The sequence below is a fragment of the Nannospalax galili genome, unplaced genomic scaffold (genome assembly GCF_000622305.1).
Source record: "Nannospalax galili isolate Female #2095 unplaced genomic scaffold, S.galili_v1.0 scaffold891, whole genome shotgun sequence".
NCBI lineage: Eukaryota > Metazoa > Chordata > Mammalia > Rodentia > Spalacidae > Nannospalax > Nannospalax galili.
Window position 1 is genome coordinate 4,014,786 of NW_008330576.1, and position 11,411 is coordinate 4,026,196.

An 11,411-nucleotide genomic window follows, 5' to 3' on the forward strand; every position below is an offset into this window, starting at 1 on the left:
CACTTTGACTTTTAGCCAAGAAACTGGCTACATTTCTTTGGGGTCTTTTTACCCTAACTGCCTAGCCAGTTCCTACCTCTTATTCTTATCATGCCATCCTCTGAAGGGGTTACCCAAATTGCCAATAGGGACTAGGGACACAAACCACTCTGGCTTCTTCATGCTGAACAGGGACGCAGGGTGAGGCAATTGGAGTACCCCCTTCAGTGGGTCTATCTAAAGACTCCCTAATTGCATAACTCTTGTCTCTAAGGAGAAAAGAATGTCCTTGAATCATGAATAGGAGATGTGAAGGAGAAGTAAAGGCAAGAGTAATTAGCATTACAAGTTCTAGATGGGGAGCTAGAAAAAAGTCAGAACAGGGCAATTTTCAAATGTTCATGAGAGTCCATTGGAGTTTCTTGACAAGGGCTTCCAAAAGCATCCCTCTATTGGATTCCTCCTCATTTTTCTTTTGTCTTCCAAGGCTGGACTAGTTGGCTGGGAAGAGTGTCTGGATACTCAGGTAAGGGTCCAGTGACCCTGCTTCACACTCCTTTAATGCATGAGCACAACCGTCAACAAGCCCAATTGTGGCTATGTTTAGCAATCAGGCTCAGCCAAAGTCGTGATGATGGTAATTATTTCATGCAGAAGGGATTACTGTTAAAAGGAACTGGAATTTAAAAGGATTTAGTGCTAAGGAGCCACATATGAGGGAGAACATATGTCATTTGTTTTACTGAGTCTGTGTTACTTAGTATAACAATTTCTAGATCCATCCATTTACCTGCAAATTTCATTATTTCATCTTTCTTTAATGCTGAATAGAACTCCATTGTGTAAATATACCACATGTTTTTAACCACTCATCAATTGAGGAACACTTAGGTTGCTTCCATCTCTTAGCTATTGTGAAAAAAGCAGCAACAAACATGGTTGTACAAATGTCTCTACAATAGGATGAGTCCTTTGGGTATATGCAAAGGAGTGGTACAACCAGGTTACATTGTAGGTTCATTTTTAGTTTTTTATGAGTTCTCCACAGTGTTTTCCATAGAGGCTGCATGAGTTTGCAATCCCACCAGCAGTGAATGAGCGTTCCCCTTTCTCCACATCCTCACCAGCATTTGGTATCATTTGTTCTCTTGATCCTAGCCAGTCTCATTGGGGTAAGGTGCTACCTTAGGGTGGTTTTAATTTGCATTTCCCTAATTACTAACGATGTTGAATACTTTTTGAGATGTTTCTTAGCCATCTTTATTTCTTCCTTTGAGACAATATTTTTAAGGTAAAGCACACTCTCTCACAGAGTTTTCTCAATAAGAGCAAGTACACATTGGTAATCATTTAATTTAAATAATTTTATTTTAAGCTTTAATTAAATTCACCTATTAAGATATCAAGTGGACCAAATGCCCTATTTTGTTTAAATTCCACATAAACTTTGTGACATTTTTAACTGTAGCTTTAGAATCTCAATATAGAAGAGGCATAGGAACGGAAGCTGCTGGGAGGACTAGAACTCGTCCTAAAGTTGAATTGCAGAGAAAACCTGAGTTTAATTAGGATTTTATATTCATTGAGGGGATTCTGAAAACAGCAGGGGAAAGGTAGCCCATAACTCTTGCTTTTAACTCTTGCAACTGCTATGTTAAGCATTGCCTATTTAATCTAATTCACATTTTTTTCTTAAGAAAGTGACATTTAAACTGAGTGTGGTAGCTCATAATCCCAGCACTGGGGAAGGCTGAGGCAAAAAAGATTGCTAGGAGTTCAGGGCCAACCAGTGAGTTCTAGGCCAGCCTAAACTACAGAGTGAGTCTCTCTCTCTCTCTCTCTCTCTCTCTCTCTCTCTCTCTCTCTCTCTCTCTCTCTCTCTCTCTCTCTCTCTCTCCCTCCCCCCCCTCCCCCCACATGGACATATTTAGTATATGGAATGGTAGTGAAAATGAAAGTATTTAAGTATTATAAGTATGAAAACTAAAGAAATAAAAAAGAGAGAAAATAGATTTCGTTTCAAACAAGATAGCCCTGTATCCTAGTTTGTTTCTCCACTGCTGTGACAAAACGCTCTGACCAATACCAACTTGGAAAGGAAAGGGTTTATTTGGCTTACATCTCCCAGGTTGCAGTTCATCAGGGAGCCCAAGGCAGGAACTCAGGGCAGGAATATGTTGGCAAGAGCTGGAGCACAGGCCATGGACGAACACTGCTTACTGGCTTACTTCTCTGGCCTGTACTCAGCCTGCTTTCTTAGCAACACAGGACCTCCTGTGGGCTGGGCCCTCCCACATCACTCAACAATTAAGAAAGTGCCCCATGGACATGGCCACAGGCCAGCCCAATGAAGGTAATTCCCCAATTGAGGCTCTCTCAACCCAGGTATGTCAACTTGACACTAAAGCTACCCAGCACACCGTGGAAATAGACCTTGAAGTAAGGGCTTTAAACAGCATCAGCAGCTTATCCATCCTCTCTGTTCTCTTATGTTATCTCCACATGCAAACAGGAAGTGAAAATGAGATGAAAACTCAGATCAAAGAAGCAGTGACAGCTCCCCAACAAAGGATTAAAGGCATTTACTGTTCATTATTTGAATGTCCACCTTCTGCAGTTACTCTAGTAGGAGAAGCGGCTTCTGTGCCAGCTTGATTCACACCTAGTACTGCCAAACATCGTTAACAAGTGCCCAGATTTATTTGGCAGGTTCTTACGCAGTCCATACAAGGTCAAAACTAAACTAGTGCATTTTTTACCTAGGCAGAGAACTGACTGGTGCAGGGATTCTGAGCAGCCCCCACGATGCAGCCGTGAATGATGAGTAGTGCCAACTGCGGCAACTCTTCAGCCAAGATGAGTGTCAACGAAGTCTCTGCCTTCTCACTGACTCTGGAGCAAAAGACTGGCTTTGCTTTTGTGGGGATTTTGTGCATCTTCTTGGGACTTCTTATCATCAGATGCTTCAAAATTCTGTTAGACCCATATAGTAGCATGCCTTCTTCTACATGGGAAGATGAAGTCGAAGAGTTTGATAAAGGGACATTTGAGTATGCACTGGCCTAAGAGTTCCAGCTTTATGCTTTTGCCAGTTGCTGTTGGGTGGGATCTATGGTGGATACATGTGTAACTAGCCTGACTGTGATACATTTCCTATACTTTACTCAATAAACATCTGGGATTGATTTATCCATGGGTGTGTAAATGGCAGTCCTTTGTTGACATTGCACTTTCCTTTGTCCCCTCCTGAAGGTTTCTAAGCATAGAGCATAACCCTGGCCTAGCCACCTTTACTCTCTACTCCAATGTCTGCCATGACAGTCTGCTCCCCTTTCCTTGCCAATGAACTAGCTGGAGGCATCTGCAAAGCAAGCCCAGGAACCCTCTTAATAGTCCAGACTAGAGCCACAGTACAGCTTTAGTGAACTAGGACTCAAGGGGTTTTCAGACCAAAGAATAAATAATATGATTTCTTCAAAGGTGGTCATAGGTCAAAAGGTCCCCAGTGAAAATACTTCAGAAAACTAACATCCAAACCTTACAAGTTCCCACAGAGCTGAAGGTTCCCAGAATTCCTGACACTCATCTAGTTCTTATAGAGTGTCTTATGATGAAATCCTGTAGCTTGAAGTGTAAACCAGACCTGCTTTATACTGATAAACCCTCCACTATCTCTTGTATAAATAAATAGCTCTAAAAAGGAAGCTTCCAGTGGATCAATTGTATTAAAGCAGGAAGTCCGCTATGAGCTCTGTCATCACTGGAGCTGTGTAGTCAGCCAGTAGTCTAATCTCTTTAGACTTCTGGGGGCAGAGAAGGGATAACCAGGAGGCTCATTTTAACAGCATCAACCTGAAAATGCTACAAATGTACCTGACAAGCCAGAGAGCTAAGAAAGAGGGTTTAAAATATCACACACATTTTTCAGGTTAGGAGCCTGAATTCTAATGTTGGTCCACCAACAAAATAGCTTTATGACCTAGAAAATGGCCCAAGGTCAAGCAATGTCCACATCAGCAAAACAAGGATAAGAAACCTACCGTGTGTATCTGGCAAGAACACTGCAAAGAGCTCTGAGATATAATGAACGTAAAATACTTTGAAAACAACAGAACAATCTTTAAACATACTTTGCTCTCCACCTGTCCCCAACCTGTCCCCAACCTATCCCCAAGCCAGCACTGGAGATACAAGTGCCTCCGACATACCTGAGTTTCACATGGGTGCTGGGGATCTGAACTCAAGTCCCCCATGCTTGAGGGCCAGACAATTTGCCCACTGTACCATCTCCCCAGCCCCTACAATATTTTACCAAGATAGCACCCACTCAGGTCTATGGCACTCCAAAACAGCTGCCACAGAGAGATTCCGGGTAGTTCTTTTCTCTTAGTAGGTTTAGAAAACCCCTGTGTTAGCTCTTGTTCTTCCATACCAAACCCTCATCAAGGAGGCTCTTTGTATCTCAGTTGGCACAAGAATGTAGGCTGGGAATACCTCACAATTGTGGGAAATTTGACTTAAGAATAACTCACTAAGCCAAGCTCGGCTGAACTTTCTAGAAGCTGTCTGTGCCTAGTGCTGGGCATCTTCTTTGTGACAGCCTCTGAAGTGCCCCTTAGCTAAGATGCAAGTCCAAATTTTCGATTCTCCATTTGTCCCCCAGGCAAAACATCCACTGAGGCTTTCCATTGCAGTGGCTAGAGAGTTACAGCATCAGATCTTTCTTTCAAAACAAAAAAAGGCACCCCCAAACCAAAAAGCAACAAGTTTATAAAGAATGACACTGTTTCAGCACATGGGCTCCCACCACACTCTTCTCCCCAATCTCAATAAAAAGGAAGCATGCTGATGGAAAGGGACTTCATCTGTGACCGACTGTGTCCTTTTTATAATTTTATTTTAAGGGTAGAAGGATCATTACCTGTATTTTCAGAGCTAGAAGTGTTATAATAAATATAAAAGGCTGGTTATATTTGGGATATAACATAGAAATTTTGTTGTTTTTTGTTTTGTTTTTTTTTCATTTCCTTTTTTTTTTATGACAGGGTCTCCCTAGTCCCAGTCTGCTTGGAAGTCACTATATGGGCCAGACTGGCCTCGATCTCACAAACAGATCCACTTGCCTCTGCCTCCCAAGGGCTAGATCTAAAGGTGTGTACCACCACACCCAGCATATGACGCGGAAATTTCAAGAAATTATAATGCTTCTGTGATCATACATAGATCAGACCCTGCTGCCACTTCCTGTCAGGATGAACAGGAAGAAGGTGGGAGCTGTTCCTAAAGAGAGATTGCTCTGTTCCCTGACCCACCTGCCCAAAAGGCCTAAATCAGGCTCAGTTTTCAAAGCTGACTTTATGAATGGTGTAATTTCATCCACAGCCCCCAAACTATCTCCCATCCATACTCAAGAGAGAAGGTTTGAGTCCCTTTAAAAAGAACAAAGACTTTCATTTCCCAGTTAGAGATAAACACCTTCGAATGAAAATGTCTGCTTGATATAAGACCAAGACTGTAAGTAATTCATACTACACTGGAGTCAGGCAGGCAGCAAGAAAAAGCAAGTGATGGATTACAGAGGCACGCACAGCCTTTGGTAGAGAAAAAAGGCTAAAGAATGGACAAGGTGTTCCCAAAGGTGAGGGTTACAATGAACAGGTTTCTTTTGGGTCTTAGCTTCATCTCAGCTCTCTCTAATCTTGACCTATTACATAAGGAACCCCAGCACCTCCTAGCTGAATCTGAAATCTGACTGCTTCCTATATTTAACATCTTTTCTTCTATGAGAGTCAGAAACCTATTTTGTTTTTGTTTTTTGAGACATGGTCTCACTATGAAGCCCTAGCTAACCTGGAACATCCCAGGCTGGTCTTGATTTCACTAGTGATCCACCTGCCTCTGCCTCCCAAGTTGCTGGGATTAAAGGCATGCGCCACTATGCCTGACCTGGAACCTGCTTTTGAAGAAATAAATACCTTCTATTAAGGGCCCTTATGAGAAGACTAAGGGCCGATGAGACAGCTCTGAGGTGAAAGCACTTGCTACCAAGCCTGACTCTCAATATTTTGATCCGTGGGACCCACATAGTTGAAGGAGGGAATCAACTCCTGATTCTGACCTTCACACATGCATCATGACATGACTTATCCTCCTGTCCCCCACACATACAAATAAATACATGTGAAAAAGAAACAGAAGATTGAGTTACAGGTATCTCCTTGTAATTCTATTTCTGATAGATCCTGGTAACATCGCCTGGTAACTGAGTAGCATGGCATTAACTGACTAAGAACATCCAAGGGGCTTTCTGTAGGCATTTCCAAATGGCTTTCTGTAATCCTGTGTCTGCTTACCAGTTTGCCTTGCTCTTTATTTGAATGGGTATAATACCTATCCCTATCTTTAATGATTGATCTCAGAATCATGAGCATGAGTAATAAAAATTCACAAACTGGTTATAAATATTACTAAAATATCACAAGCAAAGACTTCAAACTGGTACTGTTCTAAACACAAATTAGCTGGTTTAATCCTCACACTAATCCAGCAAACTAGATGTTATTGCATCTACATTTGCAGATAAGAACATTAAAGCACACAGAGTTGGTGAGTAGCCAGAGTTCTTTCAACAGGAAGTGGCAAGAGCAGAACTGAAATTGAGCGTTCTCACTCCAGAGCTCAGGCTTAACACTACATCACACCACTGTGGCTACCCAGGCAACTGGAAATCACTCGGATAGTTTCTTATTAGACACAACGAGGACTCATTCAATCATTCTGATTGAAAACCAGTGACACAACCTGCAGGGAGGAATTGCCTGTGCTATCTTAATAATCACCAGCTCAGGGACTAGAGCAAAACCTTTTCCTCAGCAAAACTCAAAAACTAGATTTGATAAAAATGTTCTTCTACATGGAGACAAAAAGGCTATTTAGTAGTTCCACTTGGAAATGTACCCACAGTTTGACTCCAGCTTGAAACAGTTTTTTCCTACTAGTCTTTTCAGTAAGTCATTGATTCTACTTTCTGTTCATTTTCTATGCAGAGAAGTCAAGGTAATATTTATCCTAAGATTAAAATGATTTCAACTACCATTTTCTAGCTACACAATACTGAGGTTATCTCTTGTCCACAGTATTTTGGTCCCTCTGCTAAACAATTGGAGGTCACTAAGTCTCATCAAAAATGAGATGATCAGCCAGGTGGTGCAGTCCTAATTCCAGCTACTTGTGGTGGGGGGTCCAGGCAGGAGGATAACAAGCGCAAGACTGCCTCAACTACAGAGCCAGCTCAAGGACAGGCTGGACAATTGAGCAAGATTCTGTCTTGTAATAAAAAGTTTTTTAAATGGAGTTGGAGGAAGCTGGGAACATAACACAGTGGTAGAATATTTACCTAGCATGTGTGAGGTCCTGGGTTCAATCCTTGGAAGGAAGGAAGGAAGGAAGGAAGGAAGGAAGGAAGGAAGGAAGGAAGGAAGGAAGGAAGGAAGGAAGAGAGGGAGGGAGAGAAACCACAGGATTCAATTTCTCTAGTCCCAAACAACTGAAGAAATATTTTTGAAGAATTGCTGTTGAGCAATCTAGTCTACTTATGAATTAAAGCAACTTTATTTTGTTTACTGTCTAAAAGGATTAATGATTTACTACTAGTTACTAGTTGATGTGGTACTTAAGGTTCCTCGGGGCTAATGACTGGGCGGGCTTCTAGTTCTATTCCAGCCCAATGACTGAAAATTCATCTCTTTCAAGAAAGATTTTAACCAATAGGAAGAAACCTAAGGTTGTGGGCTGAAAGCTAAGGCCCCATATATGCTCATGTGATGCTAAAATAGGTTATACTTCCTCAGAAGGCTCCTGGATTGTGAGGTAAGCAGGTCTGGGCTGGGTAAAAACCTTACTTAAAAGCATGTCACAAAAGAAATGAGAGGAATGGATTAAAGGATGACAGGGTCTGAGAGAAGTAAGATGCTCGAAAAATCTAAACTAGCTCCTCTTGTAATTTCACCAGCAGTGGTTATTTAAGAGTTCAATTTTTGTCAATTCAAAGAAATGCCTTTAATAACTACATGAGAGTCAAATTGTTGTTGGTATGGGTCTTATCTTTCTAACTTTCTTCAAGATAAGAAATTTTAAGTTCTCTAGCAATATTATTCCATAGAAAGTATTTCAAGATTGACACATACTGTAGAATTGTAAAAATTATCTTATAGCCTGTTCAATTCAACAAATATTTCACTAAAGAAGCCAATAGAACATAAACCTTTACTGGGGACTATGATGTATTTTCATATCCCAACATTCTTTTTTTTTAGATTTTCATAATAGCATTTATGAAAAAACCCACAAATATACGAGCAAATGAAAAGCTTCAGAGGCTACTAAAAATTCTAAGAATTTCCAGAAATCTTGGCAGGACTACATTTTTAAAATCCTCACATTCCAAAATGTAATTCTTTACTTGTTGCTTAGGTTAAAACAATTTCTGGAATGAATTTATTACTTGACAGTGTGTAGATTTCTCTAACTTGCAGAATGCACTTTTCGAAGTTTTCAGTTTAAATTTTTATGCATCATAGAGTATATAATCCTATCAAGATGAAATTTCAGTAATTAGACTGTCAGCAAACTCTGTTCAGGCGAAGAATGTTCTCTTCTGGTCTATTCCTGTTGTCCTCAATCAGCAAGTAATCCCTGATCTGAAAGTCCTACTGACTTCAGGGAAAATATTACAAACAGGGTCACATTTTAATGACTCTGTTGGAATTTCTGTTTGCAGAAGCAAGTCCCTAGTTATTGATTAGAGGTTCACTGTTCAGGTGACTAAGATTCCTAGGCAAGTCATTTTTACTGAAATGAGTTTAAAATTGTATGTCGTATAAAAGAAAACTGTAATTTCATACCCCAGCCCCACTTAGATATGCTTGCATTGCCTGGAACAAATTTAATTTTCTTTCTCAGTGACAGCTTTGAAGAACATTCTGAAGATTACACATAGGAGACAATGTACCAACAATACATCAGGAATCTAATCATTGAACTCATCTAGAACAAAAGCTCCCTAGTATAACCACATTAGAGTTCGTTTTGAAGCAGAAATAAATAGATTTTGTTTTAAACAGCCAGAATATAGATAGTTTAGTCCGAAAAGTGCATTTTGGAAGATGTCACTAAACACTCCTTCCAGCTCAGTGCCCAGTAACACCAGCCGTTTCCAAGTTCATGTCATAAACGAGGGCCATGACAGCTGTGCAGCTGTGAGTGACAGCTCCGACCCCCCACATTATGAAGAGACCTCTTTTGGGGAAGAAGCCCAAAACAGACTGAGAATCAGTTTTAGGCCTGGGAATCAGGAATGCTATGACAATTTCCTCCAAAATGGAGAAACTGCTAGAACAGATGCCACTTTCCATGCCTATGACTCCCACACAAACACATATTACCTGCAAACCTTTGGCCACAACACCGTGGATGCCGTTCCCAAGATTGAGTACTACCGCAACACGGGCAGCGTGAGTGGGCCCAAGGTCAACCGGCCCAGCCTGCTGGAGATCCATGAACAGCTCGCCAAGGTAAGCCTGAAGGGCACAGCCAGTGTCCTTCCTCCCCCTCCTCTAGGCCATTTCTTCGGGGTTAATAAGACTGAGCGTGCACTGGTAGGCTGAAAAGCGCCATTCCAAATCATCCCGCTTACTTACACAGCTGTTTCTAGTTCCCAAGAAACAGAAAATCTACAAGCGCTTCACAAATGTTTTCTGACTTGGGAGAGGACTCCAGAGTCAACTCTGAAAGTTAAGCAATATAGCATATCTTGTTTGCAATTATAGTTGCTCGAATCACGCCGTGGCTGAACATGTCAAACTGAATACTAAGCTGTTTCCACCACAGTAAAGCTCCACAGCAGGTCTAAAACAATCACTGTGCTTTTGTGTGGGTGCCAGCCTTGGGTCCAGTGGTGATCTTGATCCTCGGCTACTAAGGAAACCGAGGTATGGCTGAGATTTTTATTAAAAGAAAAAACAGAAATATGTAAGAGTCGGCATTGCTGTCCCCCCTTCATAACTCTGTCTGAGGCTCCTGTGTGTACCTGCACATGAAGTAACTGAACTTAAATAGAGAAGCAGAAGACGTGGCCAAATTTGACATTTAAGGAATGCATGAGGGCTACCGAGTCTGCTGGAATGCGGTGGCGCCTTCTAATCTTACAGCCATCATTTAGCAGCTTAGTAGATAGCTTCTATAGCTTGCTCTGAGATACGTTGACAGACTTCATCCCCTTGCTCTTCTGTGACAGTATGCAATGCATATCACTCTTTTTTTACATGTACGTGTATGTGTATGGTATGCATGTATGTATGTCTGCATGTGTTTGTGTACCTTTGTGTACAGGTGTGTGTGGAAGCTGGAGGTTGATGTCAAGTGTCTTCCTAAATCATTCTCCACCTTATATACTGAAGCAGGATCTCTCACTTGAACCCAGAGCTTGACAATTCAGCTAGTTTGGCTAGCCAGCTTGTTCTGAGGACCTGTCTCCACTTCCTCAGTGCCGAGATTACAGTTGGGCCTACACACCAGCCTGGTTTACATGGGTGCAGGGAATTCAAATCTCACACTTCTCAGCAAGTGCCTTGACCGCTGAGTCATCTCCCAGCCCTGAATATCTGTCAGTGGAATATAGTGACTATCTCATAAGAGAATGTGATATCACATATTTAAATGTGGTTCACTCTTGGCTAAGTTTTCGGGCAAACAAAGAATAGTACAGTTTATTTTCTATTCATTCATACATTTATTCGTTCAGTTTTCAGGATTAACTAATTGCCCACCCCCATGCTGGAGATCTAAGGGCACTGTCTCGGGACAGCTTTTAGTACAGGCTGTCTTCAGTGTCCGCTCACCTTTCTTTCCAGAGAATGCACATCTCCAAAACTGTCTCCCCACATGCCTTGGCCCAACTCTGGGTTCTAGACCTTCCTGAGGAAGACCTTGTGCTCTCATCACTGTTTTCATACTCCTTTATCCCACAAAATTCATCCTCCTGTGGGCCATATAGGCAGCACTCAGATAAATGACTGGTTTCTTCATAGACATGAGATTTAGACCTTATCTAGTGCTTTAATAATAATGAAAAATAGCATCATGGCCATTCAAAGTGACAGTCTCTATGAAGAGTACCAGGGGAGAGAAGAGGAAAGAACAGTGGGTTGATAGGAAGAGCACAGAGTTTCCAAACTGTGGAAGGGGCAGAAAGAGAATTTAAACATTATAAGGAGATTCTGATTTATTTGAAGAAGTAAAATGAACCAAAATCTTCCAGAAAAGACCCAAAATTCTATCCCACCATATTCTACACATGATTTTTAAAGCTGCCTCCTTCATTAAAAAATTCATATAAAAATTTAAATATTTTCGTTCCTCAATTTACAGCAAAC

General features: G+C 41.3%; 2 protein-coding genes across 3 annotated transcripts in view; both read left to right on the forward strand.

Annotated features, from left to right (window-relative positions):
• The window catches only part of Ctxn2 (cortexin 2), a 12,003-nt gene extending 8,850 nt beyond the window's left edge, over positions 1-3,153 (forward strand). Inside the window, exon 2 of one of the 2 annotated variants that reach the window (XM_008849395.1) lies at positions 2,743-3,153. In XM_008849395.1, coding sequence (XP_008847617.1) covers positions 2,797-3,045 — 249 coding nt within the window. In that variant the 5' untranslated portion in view covers positions 2,743-2,796 and the 3' untranslated portion in view covers positions 3,046-3,153. The remainder of the gene's footprint in view (positions 1-2,742) is intronic. The other variant, XM_008849403.1, reaches the window with a different exon arrangement.
• A 4,677-nt stretch (positions 3,154-7,830) lies between these two features.
• Positions 7,831-11,411, forward strand: part of Slc12a1 (solute carrier family 12 member 1) — a 93,860-nt gene continuing 90,279 nt past the window's right edge. Inside the window, exons 1-2 of the mRNA XM_008849418.2 lie at positions 7,831-7,848; positions 8,941-9,551. Coding sequence (XP_008847640.1) covers positions 9,144-9,551 — 408 coding nt within the window. The 5' untranslated portion in view covers positions 7,831-7,848; positions 8,941-9,143. The remainder of the gene's footprint in view (positions 7,849-8,940; positions 9,552-11,411) is intronic.